Here is a 20245-nt window from a genome sequence, read left to right on the forward strand (position 1 = left end):
CGTCCGGACCGTGGTCTTCACCGGTTGTGTTGGTGCGTAAAAAGGATGAATCGTGGTGGTTTTGTGTCGATTACCGGCGGTTAAACGAGGTGACGCGCAAAGATTCCTATCTGTTGCCGCAAATAGATGATGCGCTGGAACACGTTGCGGGCTCGGCGTGGTTTAGCTCGTTAGATCGCGAAGCGGGTACTGGCAAGTAAAGCTCGCCCCGGAAGCTCGACCGAAAACCAGCCATTAGCATTGGGCAGCAAGGAAGCTCACTCGCCTCTTCAAGTTCCTGCTTAGCGGTGAAAAACGCTACAATATATTACTTAATCAAAAAAGGGGTTCCGCCCTTTAAACAGCTCCTCCAATCATCATGCAGCAGCCCAGCGTCCTGGCCCGCCCACTGCTCCATTCATCCCCAGAGTTGCTGAGCGTCCGCGGGCGGGACATAATCGCAGCGTTTATCCAATGACCGTCTAGTTTTAAAGCACTGAAAAAAAACGTTCAAAGCAGCCGCATTTAAGTCAATGGACACTGGGCTTTAACGGGGAAATGCACTGTGACGCTACGGGAATGTATGAGAAGAAAATCAAGTCAGCCGACCTGCTATATCTAACTGATTTTGAACGAACTCGTCTTTGAGATAAACATTTTCCTACGCATTTTTAGTCAATAAAATGTTAATACAATAGTACATAATTTGACCATTAATTTTGTGACATTATAGGGGAAGCTGAGCTTCCCATGCAGTCTTAAAGAAATCGCCACTGATGGACATTTACGGTATGTCCATGTATCAGTTTAATGTTTTTTACTGTAAATGTTACATATATTAAAAAGAAGCCCGTACATCCGTGAATGATAATCCTAGTCGACGTAGCTTGGAGAGAAAAGTTTTTCCCATGAAAATTCAGCTAGTACATTCATTCATACATCAGATCCTTGAAAATCAACAGATAACGTGTCGCTAATTCGTTGAAGAGATGCATCTGTCTGTAGAAACTGTACACAAAACCAATTTGCAACTTCACAAACACCACTCGCACATCACAGAAACTCTGCTGGGAGTTATTGCCATATCTGGTGTACAGTCCTGACCTCACTCCGAGACATTTCCACATGTTTGGGTTATTAAGGGAGTTCCTTGGTGGCCAGAGTTCAAATTCATTCAAATGTGAATCAGACAGTCCGTCATGACTCCAGTGCACTGAGAAAACACTAATGAAAATAAAAGCTGGAATAAGTGCATGAGTGTAGCAGGAGATTATACAGTATAGAGAATTAATAGGAGTTTTTAATTTCATAATTGTGCTCTGTTATTCTGCACAATCTAAAGTCCAGATTTGACTTGCATCCCCTTATACAGTATATCCTTTTGCTTTGTTTTTAACTACAAAAGTACAACCCTAAAGTAAAGCTGAAAATAAGTGGCTTTTAATAACAGTCTGAATGTAGCTGCTTTGGCCATTATGCAACATAATGTGCCGTTACATACAGTATAAAAAATCCAAATGATTTTTAAGGATACTCCCAAAAGCACCAAAGCAATTTCAATCTCTTTTAACAGAATAGTATGAGAGCTTTCTCAGGTTTGTTAAGCACTTTATTTGTATGTGATATGCATAAAGGTCTCCAGGCCAGACCTGTGCTGTTATTTATGGGGATTCTTTTTTTTTCTGTTCAGAAGGAGAGGATCAGCGATAACCTTTGGCACTTTCCACCGCCTGGTACAAAGATAATGAAACAGCATCAACAGACTTCTCAACAGCATTATAAGAGCAAGCTATAATAGGAAACAAATGTAGTTTAGGGAAGCTTACTTTCATCTGTTCTTAAAGTTGTGGAATTTTTAATCCTCAAAATATGCCTGTAATCTGTAAAAGGCATAGAGAGAAAGAGATAGATAGAGAGAGATAGATAGAGAGAGAGAGAGAGAGAGAGAGAGAGACTTGGCTGACGAGTGCTCCATGACCTCACACTGCACTGGTCTTTCGGAGGTCAGGATTAGACACGATGACATAAGGATTATCCGGGGTCAAAGTTCAGATGAGATGTCTCCTGTGTTATGTTTTAGTGACCTTGAGTCCTAGCAAATGTTTGCCTTTTCACAGCTGAAGACTATTTCATGCTTTTGTTGCATAATGTTATTAGGATTAGACAGAGGTTTTATAGAGAAGTAGAATTTGTGAGTTATTTGAAGGATAGTGATAGTGAGAATGTTTTGTTTTAACCAGGGGTATTAAATTCTTGCCGGTAATGGGTGGTCAAATAGTGAGTAGAATAAACCATAGATGTAATGGACAGTCTCTTTTTGTCTCAACTTATTCTGCTTTAAAATACCCTTTGCTAACTAACTGTTTCTGAGTTGAATCCAGAATATTGTCCTTGCCGGTGCACTCAAACCTTTTGTTCCACAACCTACAAGTAGCGCTCTTGTTCAGGGGTGGGAAAGAGATTTGGGATTCAGCTTTGTGTTGCTCACATTAAACGCGTGCAAAATGGTGACATGAATCATGAACCTGTCAGTGTGTTGGCGGAAGCTAACATTCACTTTAATGAAAGATTGGAACAACTTGGACATTCAGAGGCAATTGAGACTGGCTTTGTAAAGAAATTACTAAGGAGACAAAGTGTTGTTTAAGATGACATAACACTAGCAGGTGGGGTTTTCTTGCTGAAGGTATTTCTATGACTGGTTTTGGCAGACAGCTGCTTTTCCCTCTTTTCAATACTGTGGATCGTACTGACTTACCTTCATCCATGGTTCAATGCACCAACACATTATGGGCAATTTGCATGTCTTTTGACTGTGAGGTAATGAAAGTACCTGGAGGAAACCCACCAAGCACAAGGAGAGCACGCAAACTTCATGCACACAGACCCGAGTCGGGAATCAAACCTGGATCCTGGAGTTGCAAGGCGACAGTGCTAACCACTACACCACCATGCCACCATTATTTTATTTAGTTACAGATACAGAAAGCAATAAATACATCTCTCTGGTGCGAATATCGGCAGGTAATCAGACAGCATTGTCGGGAATGTGGAAAAATATTAATGGAAGAAAGTAAAAAAAAATCAATCATTATGAAATAATGCAAGTCATTCAGTCTCTTTGTGAATTGAATTACATTTTCATTCAGTGATTTATTTTATATTACTTTAAATATCGGACAGATTTTTTTGGTAGCAAAGCTCAGTGAAATGTTTTAGTGCTATGTGCCAAAGCTAACAGGCACAAAGCCCCAGCTATTAGAGCCCAATATCCAGAGTGCATGCCATGCTTAAACCTGGCAGCTTTTCCCCCAATTTTCCTCTGCTCTTTCAGGTCGTAGTGCCCTTGAGCAGGACATAAAGAGGGACATACTGTTATGAGTGTCTGGAAATTATTATAAAGCACTCTTTTCTAGTGCACACCCTAACCATACGCTGTCATATCCAAACACTTTACACAGCCTCTCCAAGGGCAACCCTCTGCAAACAGACAGTGCTGGCGTGACACTCCACTGAGAGACTAGTGTTTCAGCCTGCCAACCCACACAAATACACACACACACACACACACACACACACACACACACACACACGCACACAGTCTAACACACAAAATGCGATTTACTCTGTCACAAATGTCACAGCAGTGCTGAATTGCCAGAGTATTATTACACTATAGTGGGACTTTTTGAAGCAAATAATTGTCAATGTGAAATCTGCATCTAGAACAAACCTCAACAACATCCAGTCTCCAAACAAACACAACAAACACATGGAATGATATCAGGAACACAGCCAAAAAAAGGGCCAGGACAACCCGAATACTGTCCCATCAACCTTCACTTATTTATTTGGTGCCCTGGGAACAAAATATATATTGTCTTTTTTTTAACTATAAACACTGCTGTTAAAAAATGTTGCTATTTCAAAAGGGTCAAATTATTGGCCTGTGACAATTAAATAAAAAAATAAGATTAAAAAAATTAAAATGAATTAAGAACTATGCAACAAAATATTAAAAAGGCATATTGAGTTTGACACCATTAATTCATAGGACTGGGACTAAACAGGTGTGTCCTTAAGGAATCCACTTCTTAGTGACATTAATCTGGAGAAAAAGGCTTTAATTTGCTAGAAATCATAAAAATTAGGCATTGGAGCAATGCAAAAAGGTCATGTGATCTGATGAGGATCTTGAAAGGAAGTCAGGGTAGGAAAGGAAGCACATGAAGTGATGCATCCATAATGTATAATGTCCACTGTACAAGCCTCCGGAGCCAGTGTTATGATCTGGGGTTGCTTCGGTTGGTCAGGTCTAGGCCCAGCAACGTTATGTGGCAATAAAATGAAGTCAGCTGATGACCTGAATGTACTGAATGACCAGGTTATTAAATCAATAGATTTTTCTTTTTCTTTCCTGACAGCACAGGCATATTCCACTGGTTAAATTGTAAAAATAGTGTTTCTGGGAACAGGAGACATCATTTTCACACATGAAGTGGTCACCATACTGTACGCCATTATTTAAGCTAAGGGGGTTAGAACAATTTAATTAAATTCAATTTTATTTCTATTTTTAATTGTCATTGTCGCAAAGCAGCTTTACACAAGCAAAAGAAATTATGGAAGTTTGTATAAAATGTGTATGAATCAAAATGATAAGATTGTCCGTAATAACCAAGCCGAGGGTGACGGCAACAGTGGCAAGGAAAAACAGGGAACCCATCCTCATTTGTGTGATAACGGATAGCAGGGATTGATCTGCAGCATGCTGTGTTTTAGGAGGCTGGAATTTCAGTATAACAGGAGATGTGAGTCCAGTTTATAAACAAAAGTTTAGAGTACATAATGCTGTGACATAATAATAATTTGGAATGTAAAAAATTTATTCTACTAAATGATGCTGCATCAACTTTTTTTAAGTCAATCAACTTAGCAACATTAAAAAGAATATCAAAAATAATAATAATCATTAGAAGTATCAGTCTTTTTATTATCACCTGATGCAATCCCCCATCACACTGATGTTCCCGACATCTGCAAAAAATAAACAACTAAATAAAATGATACACTAAGAACTTATACAACAGCACACAGTGGAAACTGGTAATGTGCAACGCTTTTTCGTACATGTTTTAAAAAAAAAAAAAAAACTGGTGAAGATGTTATCAATGCAAGATGCAGAACTTAATAAGAAGTGGGAACTTCGTTGTCTTCTTATTAGTATGATGAGGGCTCACCTTGCAATGTGCAAAATCATAGAAAAAATACTTTTTAACATGGATTTCCTGCAAACAAAATATAATTATTTTAAGGCCTTCTTTTAATTAACCATAAAAAGAACCCCCATAATAAAACTAAATGGTTTTTCAGTAAGAATGTGAAGACTGTGAATAACATGTCAGAGTTCACGCAGGTGTATAAGTCAAGTCTTTAGTTGAATCACTCCCTCTGTCTTTCTCACTGTGCATCAATGAACCCTGCTATCCTAAATGATCAACAGTCACCTCTCTGCCTCGTTGAGCTTCTCCACACCCGTATCAATGGACAAGAGGGCCTGATCTCTGAACCTGGATGCAGCACTCGGAACATAAATCACCCCTTGTGTATGTGTGTGAGTGTGTGTCTGCAGATGTTCAGCACATGCCTGTCCAGCATAGTTCACACTTCTGAATTTCTGGACTTTCACAAGAACACATTCTCAAATAGACATATGTGATCTTCAAAACCAGTCTCTAATAATGGATAGCATAACTTTACATATCAATAACATCTGTGGAGTCTTTTCATGTCTACATTACTATAGAACACAACAGATCTCTGGTTACATTTTATTAGTGGGAGTCTTAGATAAACATGAAGTCATTACTAATAAGAGTGTAATGCAATAGTAACATCTAGTTTGAGGCTTTATACCAAACCAGTGTTGAGTGCTACAGTAGATCCAGATTGGTCAGAAGGTGTTGATTAATGCTCCGTGACAGCTGTGAAAAAGGGGTTGCATGAATGTGTTTGTTCAAATACATTATTACTTTTGGAAGGAGTCTCCAGTGTCAACACTCTGTTACAGTTTTTTGCCACAAGAAGATTCTTCAGGATGGAAGTCTTGGTGCTTTTCAGGTTTTTTTTGTTTGTTTTGTTTTGTTTTTTATTTTAAATCCTTTGAGATGTGCTGTTAATGAAAACTTGTCAATGTTACTGATTATTTTTCTATAAAAGTGTTAAATTATACTGTATTTCATAATCATATAATATTTCTTAGTGAGCCTCTAAGAGTGAGCCGTGGTGTCTAAAACTAGGATGTTAGCGGAGGATCCTTTGGGCGCTTTGGGTTCATGGATCTGATCTCTTTGTCCAGCATTCCATGGATGCTCAGTTGGATTGAGATCTGGGGAATTTGGAGGACGGATCAACAACCTTGAACTCTTTGCACCCCATACATAGAAGGCTGTGATGCACTGGCTGGTTCTCATACTTTTCTATCATGGCCAGCATTGACTCTTTTCAGCAATTTGAGCTTCATTGGCTTTTCTTTGGGATTAGACCAGACAGAATGACCTTTGATCCCCACAGGTATATTTGAGCCTTGGTTGCCCAAGATCCTGTCACTAGTTCGCTGATATGTAATCGAGAGTCACTGTTGTTCTCCTAGCCTTGTGGCTGTTGTGTTGTATTTACATTCCATCAGTTAAATTGTTCGTTTACTTACTTTCTGTACAAGTAATTATTTTTGTTAAAGTGACACTTAATTAAGAAGTTGTTTAGGCAGCATTAACCTTTTATGTCTTTTAAATATGGTATACAGAAGACATAGCAGTATTTGTAGCTATACAGTATATGCTCACACATAAATAGAAAAAATACTAAATAAAATGATAATAAAATGAAAATAATGCCAGTAACTGATCTTTTTATTTATTGTTTATCTATGCTTCATTTATCTACTCACGTATGATGACACCATGCCCAACATGTGGTGCATTGATTGTGGTTATTTACAGTAAATAGATCAAAACTAATAGAACACTATAACACTTCCTTTAAGTATATCTGGTGTTATAATAATAAAATATAAAAATATAAAAGTTTATAATAATATATAAAATTACTACTGCTACTACTACTACTACTAATAATAATAATAATAATAAAAAGCAGAACTCTCCATCCACTCTATGCATAATGGTTTATTATCAAGCATGGATCAAGGCTAAGTTAAATTGAGTGGAGTAGAGGAATACCTCCAGGCAACATTTCCAGTCCGTTGTGAGGCTTTCTTTGAACCATGATGACCGAGGTCCACTCTTACACACGTGGGCTTTCACATTCTAATAAAACTATGTCAACAAGTCTAAGACAAGCAGCCAGTATGTAGGGCAACATCACCAGTGTAGAGACACTATATAGTCTAAACAGGCTATAGTGTGTATGGAGTATCACACCATTCATCTTTCATCCATTCATCTGTCTGAATCTAATCATGCTTAGTCAAATTCCATACAGGTCTAAAATTGAGACAGAACAAGCTATATGTAGCAGTACCTTCTGTTGCGTGTGTATATTTTTTTCCCCACTATTAATGCGCCATTTCAGAGAAAGGCATATTTATGGAGCACCAGTGAAGCTTCTCCAAGTCTGAGGTCACTTAATAGGTTACTTCACTAAACGCTTGGGGTCCACAGATGTGCTCCATAAATATGTATGTTTGGGTATTTGCTTACATAATAGGTTGTCGTTAGCCTTTCGGCTGATCTCATCGAGGGGTCGCCGCAGCGGACCATCCGATCCACAAACAACTTGGCACAGGTTTTAGGCCGGATGCCCTTCCTGAAGCAACCCTCACATTGACAAGTGGCTGGAGTTTGGGCATTGGGTGGGAATATGAACTCGCATGGAAAGCAAGAAACCTACCACCGAGCAATGTCACCTACTGCAATGGCATATACTTAATTATGATAGTTTCTAAGAAAGAATTGTTCAATTTAAAAATAACAAATATGAATCAATATGTGTTAAATAATACATACACACATTCAGTCATATTACTTGTTACTTTTGAATTGAACAATTTTTTTTTCCAGGATCAATTAAACTTGATCAAAGTCAAAATGACAAGTCAAACTGGGTCTCCTTCAGAACTGCTATACTTGGAAACAACTACAGGGGGCGTGCAAAAACAAAAAACATTTTAGTAGACGTGTGTTATATACTTCACCACCAGATGGCAGACGTGTCTCATTTGTAAACCATTGTTTCCTAAAGCCCAGGTTTAAAAAAAAAAAAAGAAGAAGAAGAAGAAAAAAGAAAGGGGGAAAAGTGCATATTTCACTTTTCATATGTCTATAATTGGGTGCATGCAAAACTTTGGTTATAGAAATAAAAGAAATACACAGTAATTGTAGTATTGTAGTAGTAAAAAGTAGTATTGAAATGACTGATCCATATAAAGTCACTCTACCTTTTTATCCTGTATATGGTCACAGGGGGCCTGGAGCCTATCCTAGGAGACTTGGGATACACGCTGGTACACCCTGGACAGGGTGCAATCCAGGCCACAGGTTCTATGTTGGATGCCCTTCCTGATGCAACCCTCACATTGACCATTGCATGGCACCCACAGATATACAGTACAGTATAAACACAGACATAATGGTTCACACACTACGGATAAAACCGGAGCACACAGAGAAAACTCACCAAGCATGCAAACTCCATGCACACAGACCCCGAGGCAGCAGGCCAACCCAGACCCTGGAGGTGCTAAATGCTAAGCCACTTTGCCGGCCCATATGAAGTTACTGAAATTGAAAATAAAGTTAACATGCAAACGAGGCATACTTCTTTTACACAAGAGTACTATATTTAGTGTTTTATTGTGCATGGAATCAGATTCCTTTGAAAACTCCACCCTAAAATATGACATTTAAGCTGATCTGTCATCACAGGATGACTCTGTTACTGAAGATATAATGGCAAACAATAGCTTCTTTTTTTACTTCTACTTCTCCCCAAACGTTCAGGATCATGCGATGTTGAAATAATAGACAGAGCAAGCGTTGGAAGTTCTAAAAGTATTTTAGCATCGTTATGTTGAGTCATGACTGAGACCTGGTTTGGCTAATGTATATGATGACAAGCACAATGGATAGATTAAAGGACAAAAGTGCTACTCCATCACTCTCTTTATGTAGGTAGACTTGAACCTATAAATAATTTCAAATGCCAGTAAAGTGAAACCGTTACCCCCAGTGAAAATCCAGTAACATGTTACTGGGCAAAGTTTAAATTAAAAAGTCAACTTAGAACCTAATTACAAAATAAATCTTGGATGTCAGTAAAGAATGCGTTTAATTATAAAGATTAATATACTTATTGTTCAGGGTGGAAAATTCTTTAAAGTTAAAGTAGACTCACATTTTACACTAACATATAACTGTCACCGTGTGGAGTTCCACTTCTAATCCAGGGTTTCATCATCTCGTGAATGGACTACTGTGACTTCCTGGCTGACCTTCGATCATTAACAGATGGTTCAAAAAGCAGCAGCTGGTCTGGTTCTCAAACAGCCCAAAAACTCGTTATACTTTTCTTAACCTTGCACCATTAATACTTGCCTTTAGGGCTCTTGTTGAAATAACAACACTCTGCTGTAGTCGGCAAAGGAACCTTCTTTGAAGTCACCATTGTTACCTTCTAAAAAAGAAAATAATCTCCTCCATAGGTCAACCCTAGTGAAAAGAGACCTATCTCCATTTGTCTTGTAAAACCTCACAAAACCATATATAGCGTAGAAACTAATCTTAATGCATTCATATGCTCTAACCGCTTAGTTATTAATTAATATGAATTATGTAAAACATTGTGGATTAAAACCACTTCATCCTGTATTCAGGGTCACGGAGGCCTGGAGCCTATCCCAGGAGACTTGATCCCAGGGCACGAGGCAGGGTACACAATGGACAGGGTGCCAGTCCATCGCAGGGCACACACATACATACTGTACACTCACACGCTTTTACCCCACACTACAGGGCACCATGGGAACACCAATTAACTTAACCTGCATGTCTTTGGACTGTGGGAGGAAACCCATCAAGCACAGGGAGAATATACAGATCCCAGGAGGGAATCGAACCCAGACCCTGGAGGTGCAAGATAACAGTGCTAACCACTAGGCCACTGCTGATGATGATAATGATGTTCACTCTGTGTCATATTCAGACTTATTGTAAGTTGGTACTGACATTGCACACATTAAAATCTAGATTTAGAGGTGAAAATGTTATGGGGGATTTAGCATAAAATGGGCACGCTTTTTAAGAGCATGAAAGTATTGAGCACATTATATGCACACATGATGATTTCATGACCTCAGTTTTGAACTGGTTCAGGATTTAGCACTGTTGCTGTGGGATCGAAGTTTGCATGTTATCCATATGCTTTGTAGGTTTTCTCCGAGATTGACGGTTTCTTCCCACAGTCCAAAGACATGCGTTGTGGGCTATTTTAAGATTGTGTGTATAATTGTGTATGTATTTGCCCCCTAGTACAAGGCATCCCCTACTTAGTGCGTTGATTATGTAACTTCTTTAAAAGTATCTCACACCCTACTCCATTTTTTTTGTGTGTGTGTCGTGCTGTTTTGTCTTGTCATTTGTTTTTTCTTGTGGAAGCTCTGTCACTAAAACAAATTCCTTGTACGTGCAAGCATACTTGGCAATAAAACTCTTTCTGATTCTGATTCTGATTGATCTCTCTGTGACAAGCCTCTGGAAGCCTACAGAGAATAAACAGTATGAAAAATAGATAAATGAATGAACAAATCTTCAAACTTCTTGTCACTATAAGATTAATGACCATTTACGGTTTGCACAGAATACAAAAATAATCATTTCTCTTCAATGACTTTTTCAGCCATTTTTATATTTTTATTCCTGCATAAAATTAACTTTTTTCTGTCCCTTGTAGTACAAAATATTTTTCTAGTTCAACATGCAGGCTTTACTGTATCAGTGATAATGGTTTAGGTAGCCCTATTTAACAGCATACAGTATATACTTATAACAATATATTAAACCACAATTACTAGAATAAATGCTTACTTAAAACTTAGCTTGCTTTTATACAGTATTTATTATATACAGCTGAATTCACCTTTTTTTTAATTTTATGCTTAATCCTAGTGGAATTTACATTGAGAAGTTATAACATTACTAAATTTCAAACATTTGTACTCAGGATTTTGTAGGTTCCCCTTGTGCGAGCTCTCGGCCCTTGGTTTGTGTGGGTATGTGCTGTGTTGTCTGGCACAGCACATTAGCAGCAGATCCTTTGGGTAGAGGGCTGAGGTCTCAGTGGATTGGACCTGTCTGTCTGGCACATCCCATGGGTTCTTGATTGGATCTGGATCTGGTGAGTGTGGAAGCTGTTTCAGAAGCGTTGAGTTTTTTGTCTGCTGGGTCTCATGTGCAGCAGGCTGTGATGCATTGAGTGTTTGCGCTGGGGCCTTTCTATTATGGCCAGCATTGACTTTTTTCAGTATGTACAGTAGTAGTGATGGGAAATTTGGATAATTTTGGTTTTGGTCCGAATATTTAATTTTAGACACTATGCAGTGCATTACACAGCAAACAGAATTAAGTGGTTTGGTCTGCCAGTCCGAGTCGTTTGTTCTTTTAAATCTAATACACTGCATAGCATCTATGGGAATAAGATGCTATGCAGTGACTAGAAGACTAGAAGGTAACTACTTATTTCTGTTTTCTGTTCATTTCCTACAGGAGGTTTTGCTTTATGCTTTGTTCTGTTCATGAACAACCCATCACTAGTGCTGCATTGGCTTTTCTGTGGGATTGGACCGACCAGGCATAGATCAGCCTTGGATGGGTGCCATGATCCTGTTATGTGGTGTTAATGTTATGGCTGATCAGTGTACAGTTAAGGTAGTAATCTACAATTTGACAAATTCATATGTCCTTTCCCCTTTTTTTGTAGGTTCAGTGGAAAAAGTTTATGTGTCAGGGTAGAGGTCAAGCCACAAGTGAAAAAATTGTGAGATCTACTGTATAGAACATAAGAAACCGTGTCAACCATCAGAGCATGAACTGAACACAGAAACATTACTTAACCAACTGTGAAAGTTCCGTCTGAAGCTGTTGATTATTTCTCCCTTGTATAAATATTAATATATCTAATTTGATTCTCTTCCATTGCATTCTAATAAATTGCCATCCAGATTCACAACTTATAAATATGTTCATTAAGTCCTAGTTTTTACCATCATGCCATGCATCATGGTTACAGTATGTTTTCAATATTCTAAAGAATGGTATTTCTAGAAACAAGAACACAGTAGCAAGTTCTTACAAGGGACATTTATTAGAACATTGGAATACATGCCAAAAACGAATAATTTACAGCAGCAATTTTTTTTTCTCTCTCTCTCCCTCTTATACATCCAGTTTTGCCCAACTACAAAGTGTGTCTGTTACTTTCCAAGTTTCATTGATCGTATACTGTTTTAAGTTGTTTTTCTTATTGTACATTGTAATATAGTGATAAATACACAGTGTGACCTCTGAGGTTGCAGGTCAGTGTAGTGTGTACATAATTCTTGTGAGCTACAGTGGGAGAGGGTACTATAGGTAGCAGTACAGCTCTTCGCTAACACTGTATTTGTCACATATCTAAGAGCGGGATTATGTCCACCACAGAGCAAATGTTGATTGCAGGAGTCTGCAGTCGTACTGTATGTGACACAACATTAGTAACTAGCTACTGCAAATGCTGGAGGAACAAATGGGATGATAAGAGCATTCGCATGCAGGTTGTACACACACGTTTTCTGCTTTCTTCCCAAATATTATACAGTATATTCACAGCTACATTCTGGTGTTTTTTACATACTTTTCTTTGTACGTAATTAAAACCAATATAGACTTCAAAAAAAGAGAATATTAAGGCATTTTGCCTTGTCTGTCTTTTCTAAGGTATTTTATAATTTCTGGACTAAAGGGAACTATTAGGAATAGTGGAACATAGTTTTAGCTTAGTCTTCCCAGTGAAAAACCCCATTACTTCATGTTCAGTTCTTCACAATAATACAGTGCAGGCTGAATACAGATTGGGTGTCACTTTAAATTGAAAGCAAAAGGTAACATATAAAATACGCATAAATGTTGGTTTAATGAGGTCTGATTTAGTAATGCTTTACCTTTTTAAAAAAAAAGAAGATTTTTTTTTTGTAAAAAAAAATTAATAAATAAATCACCGTCCAAACATTTAACCCCTGACAGAATAAATTGCACAATTTCAGTAAGGAATAAAATGTGTGCGGTTATAGGAAAGGAATCAGGTAAGGTGTGATATGATGTGGCACAATGTGAAACAGTTAATGTTACCCCCCCTGAAGTTGATTATTATTATTATTATTATGTTTTTATAATTAATGTAACATCATGGTTTTGGTATTTATATATTGTATTATTGTTGTGTTATGGGACAGCTCAGGGCTAGGTTTGGGTTAGTTTTTTTTTAGGTCCAGGTTTAATTCCCACCGAATGCTCAAACCCAAGCTACTGGATGCAGTGCGGGTCTCAGGCCCAGATAAAACGGGACAGTCGCATCAGGAACGGCATCCGGCGAAATAATGTGTCCCAAGTTATCTGTGGTCCTCTGTAGTGACCCCTTGACGGGAACAGCTGTAAACAGTCATTTCTTCACTTGTAACCAGATTTAATCATTTTGAAAAAAAAAAAAAAAAAAAAAAGGCCTTAAGATTTTCCCATGATGAAAAAAACCTAATGAACCTACCAGTCAGATAATGCAAACTGACCTCCCTAAAATTGCTTCGGATTTTTTCCTGTACACTGCTTTACTGATTGTAGCTTTAAATGAGCATATAAAATATCACATATCCCTTTGTGGAAGCGGATTTTTAGCCAAATAGAATTGGGAATTACTTGAAAGCGATGGCCAGGAGTCAAGCTAGAGGAGGGGCTATGCAAATTACCCCACCCCCACAGTTGTGTTTTCATCTTGTCTAGGATGACATCATACCAGCCAGAATGTTGATTGACATCATGACAACCAAGCCAAACCAAATTTGAACGGCACATTTAGGCACATGTATGAACCAAAAAGGGACAAATAAAATATCAGGATATCATTTTCTCTCATATTTTGTCTGTGTAAACACAATATCCGAAAATAATTAAAAAGTGAATTCTGCATGATAAATGCCATTTAAATAACAGCATTTCCTTTTTTTAAAATGTCTAACATTATATAGCGTGTGCACCACATAAATTGTTAAAATGCATTTAAGTGCGTGCATTACTACAGTATAAACCTGTGTTTTTTTTAACAACTTTTACCTATCAGATTCAAGCTTTCGAGAGAATCATGGTATTCATGGTATTATTTATGCACACTGATGGTGGCGTCAGTTCCTGTTGTGCCAGAAAGGTTTACTGAAAATCAAAAAGCAGTTCTGAAAAAGAAAACTGAAGCACAAAATGGTTAGTAGCTTAGAAAACATAGGCTCGAGTGAAAGGATGCAGAGATCCCATTAATAAAATAACTCTATATTATGTAATAATCTTATATATAATTCTGGCAAAGTACAAAATTAAATATTACTCTACAAAATAGCTGAAGGACGTATGCATGTTGGAAAGCTTATTGTGGAAAGGGAAGATCTTGCATATTAGTGTCAGGGCCAAATGCTTTTGGAGAAGTTAAAAGAACGGAGAAGGAAAATAGTGGGTTGGAAAAAGAGGGCACGCTGGATCATCACGGGGAAAAAGTGTTTGACTCAAGTTTTGTTCTGCAGATACATGTGTAGAGGTTTTATGCAGTCTATATGCACAGAAATGTAATCAGTGGTGTTTAGCTGTGTCTTTATTTCTGAAAGACAGAAGCACATCTTCTAGAAGTTCATTTAATTCTGTGTAATATTTACAGAATATTGTCGCTGCGTGTTATTCTCCATTCTGGGTATGAGTGAGTTTTTCCACTGGAGACTCCCAGATTTCGAGTCTGAATGAACAGCTCTGAGTGTGAGTGTGTTTTTCCTCCAACATACACTCTCTCTGCGGGAGGGGTGGAATAATGTATTCACATTTCCTGTGTGTGCCTCTCGGAGTCACAGTCAGTAGAATGCTCAGAGTCATTTCTCTTTATTTGACATTTGCTTGTTTACAGTTCAGCGAGCATGGGGGGGGGGGGGGGGGTCACACACTGCGAGGTGCCCGCGGTGTCTCGTGGGTCCTACGATTGCGCCCTTTCTTGCTCTCCTGCATGAGCTTCCACTTGCTGGAGTTGGATTGGCTGGTGTGAAGAAGCTGAGCAGCGTGTGATTGGCTAGCCTGCAGGTGATGGGCTTTTTGCCTCCGTTGCTTCCTCTCTTTCTTCCAGACTTGCTCACATAGCTGGTCCACACTGTTGGGACCGGGCGGGTCGATCAGAGACAGGAAGTCCTGGTACCACAGCTTGGCGTGTGTGGAGTGGCTGGTGTCCGATGGTGGCCGTTGGATGAGGTCGTCCAGGTGATCAGAGGGGATGATGTGGAGCGTTAGGCGCAGGAGTGTCTGGATGAAACCATGTTCCACTGCATGGCAGTAATACACACCCGAGTCCTTCGGAAGCAGACTTCGGATTAGTAGACCCTGTTCTGTTCCCACCACTCGCTCGTCTGACTTTATCTAAGGACGCACAAATGCACACGCTATTGATTTTTCTCTTTCTTTCATATACAGTACAAAAACTCATATACATAAACATGCAGATCCAGCTCAGTGAAATCTAACGAAAAATTTTTTTTTTTTTTTTTTTAAATAAATAAAAAAATAAACTGTTCACAGAAGGTTGTGACTACTACTGTAGATAACCCTAGACAGAACATTTGGTCTCTCATCATCTATACCGCTTTAACTTGTATACAGGGTCACAGGGGCCTAGAGCCTCTCCGAGGAGACTTAGGGCACGAGGCAGGGAGGACACCCTGGACATCCCAAAGGCACACACACTCACACGCTACAAGCTAGCTACAAGCTATTTGGGAATACCAATTAGCCTAATCTGCATGTCTTGGGAGGAAACCGGATTCCCCGGAGGAAACCCACCAACCATGAGGAGAACATGCGAACTCCATGCACTAAGACGTGTTTAGTCATTCATTTGTGAACTTAAGTGAAGGCAGCGTTTCATGTTAAGTCATACATCACAGTATGCCTAATTCATTTGCTGACTACACAACTGTCAATCTCGTCTCATCATCTATACCGCTTTATCCTGTATACAGGGTTACAGGGGGCCTGGAGCCTATCCTAGGAGACTTAGGGCATGAGGTGAGTTACTGTACACCTTGGACAGGGTGCCATTCCATCGCAGGACACACACACACACACACACACTCATTTACACACTACAGGCAATTTGGACTGTGGGAGGAAACCAAAGTACCCAGAGGAAACCAACCAACCATGAAGAGAACATGCAAACTCTTTGCACACAGACCCAAGGCGAATCAAACCCAGACTCTGGAGCCTTGGTTTTCACCACACTGCTATAAAACAACACCAGACTATGGTATCAACTTTCCATTTTTTTACAAACACATACCTCTTGTTTGCGGTCCTCCCCATGTCTCTGGAACTGCCAGTAGATGAGCGCACGCTGAGATTTGGGGCTGCACTCTAGGAATGAGCTGCTGTTCTCCACTCCATACACTGTCTTATCCAGCAGGGTGCTCTCACCATTTTCCTCATCTAAAAAAAATAAATAAATATTGCATTTCAAGACACATATACCCACAGGGAAAAGGCCATGTAGAGGTCAAAGAGTGAGATCTGTGGCTATGTTGATGGTCTCTCTGTGTGTGTGAATGTGTCCATATTCATTCCAATCACGTTCTCATGCATCTGTAAGAGGCCCTCACGTCCAGCAGAGAGGATATGAGCTGGTAATCCAAACCATGAACTCATAAGGATGCACAGGCACTCAAAACTACACACACACAATCTACTTATTGGTTTTGGATGTTTCATATTTTCATATCAGCGCATCAAAGTAGAATAGTGCTAGGATCTTCTGCCACTGCCCTTACAGGAACATCTCATATATTTCACCTTAATGGTAATCAGATGTTTTTTTCATTTGTGCAATTATGTGAGTGATATGGGATGAGAAACTAAAAACACAGGTGTGTTATGTCATTATGTCATGCCCTAAAGAGCACGTGATGTCATGCATTTCATGTGAATTTTCAGCAACACGTGTACTGTATGGTGCAAAGAGTTTTTTGTAAGGGTGTGGGAAACTAAAACATTTAAGTCTGTGTGGTCTCTGCTCGAGTGTATTTCTGGAGATATAAAGACTTCAGTTGAAGTTAAATATATGCCCTAAACACACAGTTCCGCTCAGTTAAAACTTTATTTCAGACCAAAGGTAATAATTGTGGAGGTTGTGAGCCAATTATGGTTCTCTTAAAGATTTAATGTCCAGCCTAATGAAAATGTAAACTTTACTTTCATTAAGGTAAAGTATATGGTGCATGTCTGATGAGGCGATGAGCAGAGCGCTCTGTGGTTAGTTATAAAATCCTGAAAGAGTGTTGGCATCTTAAATCTGTAGCTCTTACTGTTGTGTTGCAGATCCATGCACTGAGTGAGAGGATCTCCATTCCTGATGTCCTGGCGCCGAGTCCTCCTACACACACACACACACACACACACACATAGGTATGAAAGATGATTAGTGAATGCAGGAGGTGAGCTACACATGTGTAAACATTCACTAAACCCTGGCATTTTGTCTTTGTCAGAGGCCCATAAGACCTTCATCTTTCACAGCTTCACATGCAAAGCAAAATTACATCTAATATTAAGGGTCTGTGTGTGTGTTTATGTGTGTGTGTTTATGTGTGTGTGTACATGAAATGGGGCCTGTTAAACCTCCAGGCGATTTTGTTTCTGTATTATAGCACTACTTTAGTCTTTCTAAAAACATGGCAAGCAACATATGTCTTAAATCTGTCCCGGACTGTTTTATTTTCTTAACTAGAATAAAAAAAATAATAAGTGTTGTATATGGTTACAGTACAAAAGTGTAAACCACTTCAGACAATTAAATTACAATACTAGAATTTTCACATTCAAATTGCACATTTATTTTTGGGTAAAGGCTAATTGAGGAGGAAAGGTCCAAAAAGCAAAGTGCTTAAGTTACACATTCCAAAAGAATGATGGAGGTGTCAGGTATACACCAACAAACATCTTTGCTCACATATTGTACTGTTTAAACCACTTTCATGCTATTTTTATATACCAATAATTATATACTGTATTTAGTGATTATCATTTTCATATTACTGAACCTTGTCTTGAATTATAAAATGATAAAATATAATAAAATAAGATAATATAAGATAAGATGTACAAAATAGATAGCAATTTAGAATAGACAAGACAATTTACAATATGTAAAATGTATACAACAATAATCAGGTAAACAAAATATGCATAAGTAAGCAACTATACAAAACCTAGCCATTATGCTTAAGGCCTGATTTACACATTAATGAAAACTTTTTTTCCCCTTCTTCATTCAGGAATGCAAAAACTGTGCCAAACCAGCAGGCAAAGATATAACCCTGTACCGTAGGTATAAAAGCCTAAAAAACATTGTCTTATTAGTATGTCACACTGTCAAATCAAAGATGCAAAAAAATTTTTTTTTCTTTTTTATGCAGCAACATTGAAAACATTTTTTACAGTTTGTACTGTAAATATGATAAATATCCAAATCCAATATCTAACCTTAAAAGGAATTTCCCAAAAAGTCTGTTTTTAGTGACATAAAACAGAGTATGCGTGTGGAGGAAAGGGAAAAATGCCCAGGAAAACACATTTGTAAAAATAAATATTAGTAATAAAATAAAGAAAAGCAAATCCCATGCATGTATGGATAAGGCCTGAGAGTCAAGGGAAATTGCGCAATATCGTGCATATTGCTGTAAAATGGTCTAGCAATCCGAAGGAAAATATACAAGAAAGTCGACATTTGCTTGGCAGTGCAGGGACTCATTAACGAGCCTAATGGTTAAAGGTAAAAACATTCTTTCTAAGTTCCTTAGAGCAACAAACTTCTTTCTGTCTGTTACTGAATGTGCACCTTTTTTTTTTAGGATAACACAAAGTGAGTGAGAGTTACAGTATAGTACAATATGGCCTATAGTCTTGTCAAGTGTTGAACTGTAAGCCTGTTGGCAGCATACATGTCACACTGATCACAACAGACTGATAAAACCCTTTCAGAATTGACCCTTAAACATCCAAGGACTTGAGACTTTCTAGGAATATACAGTAGGTTACTCCATGCCTTCCTCTATACAGCTTCATATTTGAGCCCAATCACGTCTGTCATCCAGATGATCTCCATGGTGCCTGTAGTACCACCACACACACTCAACAGGAGTTTTGATCTTTCTAAAGTCAAAAACATGGATGGTTCAATCACTCAACAAAAGACCCCACCAGGTCTTTATATTTATTTTCCCGTCCACTCTTAATAACCCTAATCACAGCTGCGTCTCCAGAAGTCTTTTGCAGATGGCACAGGTCACTGTAGTTTCTAAAGTCAGACGTCATTCAGCTATTCTTTAATGACGAATCTTTGGATTTTCCTTTGTATGCATTAATCATAAATAGCTTCTTCTTTTTTTTTTATCTTTGCCCATACTAAAACTGATTTTTTTTTTTTTGGTAATTTATTGGATTTCAGTAATAAACCTGGATTCTTACATTGACATAATATTTTATGTTCCCTTCATAATAAGAACATCTGGATTATAATTTAATAAACAATATACTGTAATTAAAGACTAGAAAAGTGAGTCATTTGAGATGCCGATTAACATTTTCGTGTGAGATCATTTAAAACAGAACATTGAGACTTAACTCGAGCTGCATTCTTGTTCCAAACTCCAGTTGTATTAAATTATATGTCTAGCTTATTTGTACTGAAATTGATTGACATAAAATATTGCACACATCTGGGTATGATTTATCCATTTTTGACATTGTGTTTATTGATTTGAAAAAAAAATCACTGCACCATTTGATTTCAAATGTCACATTTCCTGTTGTTCTGTTCCACCCTGTCGATGCAGGTGTGTTCAAATCCCCCCACAAAAATACCAACTAAGCACTGGAAGGGAAAAAAAATAGGTTTCTGCCCGGTTAAATTAACAATACACTACTGTTAA

At 38.3% G+C, this 20245-nt stretch overlaps 1 protein-coding gene across 1 annotated transcript in view; it reads right to left on the reverse strand.

Moving 5' to 3' along the window:
* Window positions 1-12338: 12338 nt before the first annotated feature.
* Window positions 12339-20245, reverse strand: part of sema3ab (sema domain, immunoglobulin domain (Ig), short basic domain, secreted, (semaphorin) 3Ab) — a 46027-nt gene continuing 38120 nt past the window's right edge. The window contains exons 15-17 of the mRNA XM_053500151.1: window positions 17621-17688; window positions 16603-16748; window positions 12339-15683 (exon numbers count right to left, since the gene is read on the reverse strand). Of these exons, the coding sequence (XP_053356126.1) occupies window positions 15213-15683; window positions 16603-16748; window positions 17621-17688 (685 nt within the window). The 3' untranslated portion in view covers window positions 12339-15212. The remainder of the gene's footprint in view (window positions 15684-16602; window positions 16749-17620; window positions 17689-20245) is intronic.

The sequence above is a fragment of the Clarias gariepinus genome, chromosome 7 (genome assembly GCF_024256425.1).
Source record: "Clarias gariepinus isolate MV-2021 ecotype Netherlands chromosome 7, CGAR_prim_01v2, whole genome shotgun sequence".
Taxonomy (NCBI): Eukaryota; Metazoa; Chordata; class Actinopteri; order Siluriformes; family Clariidae; genus Clarias; species Clarias gariepinus.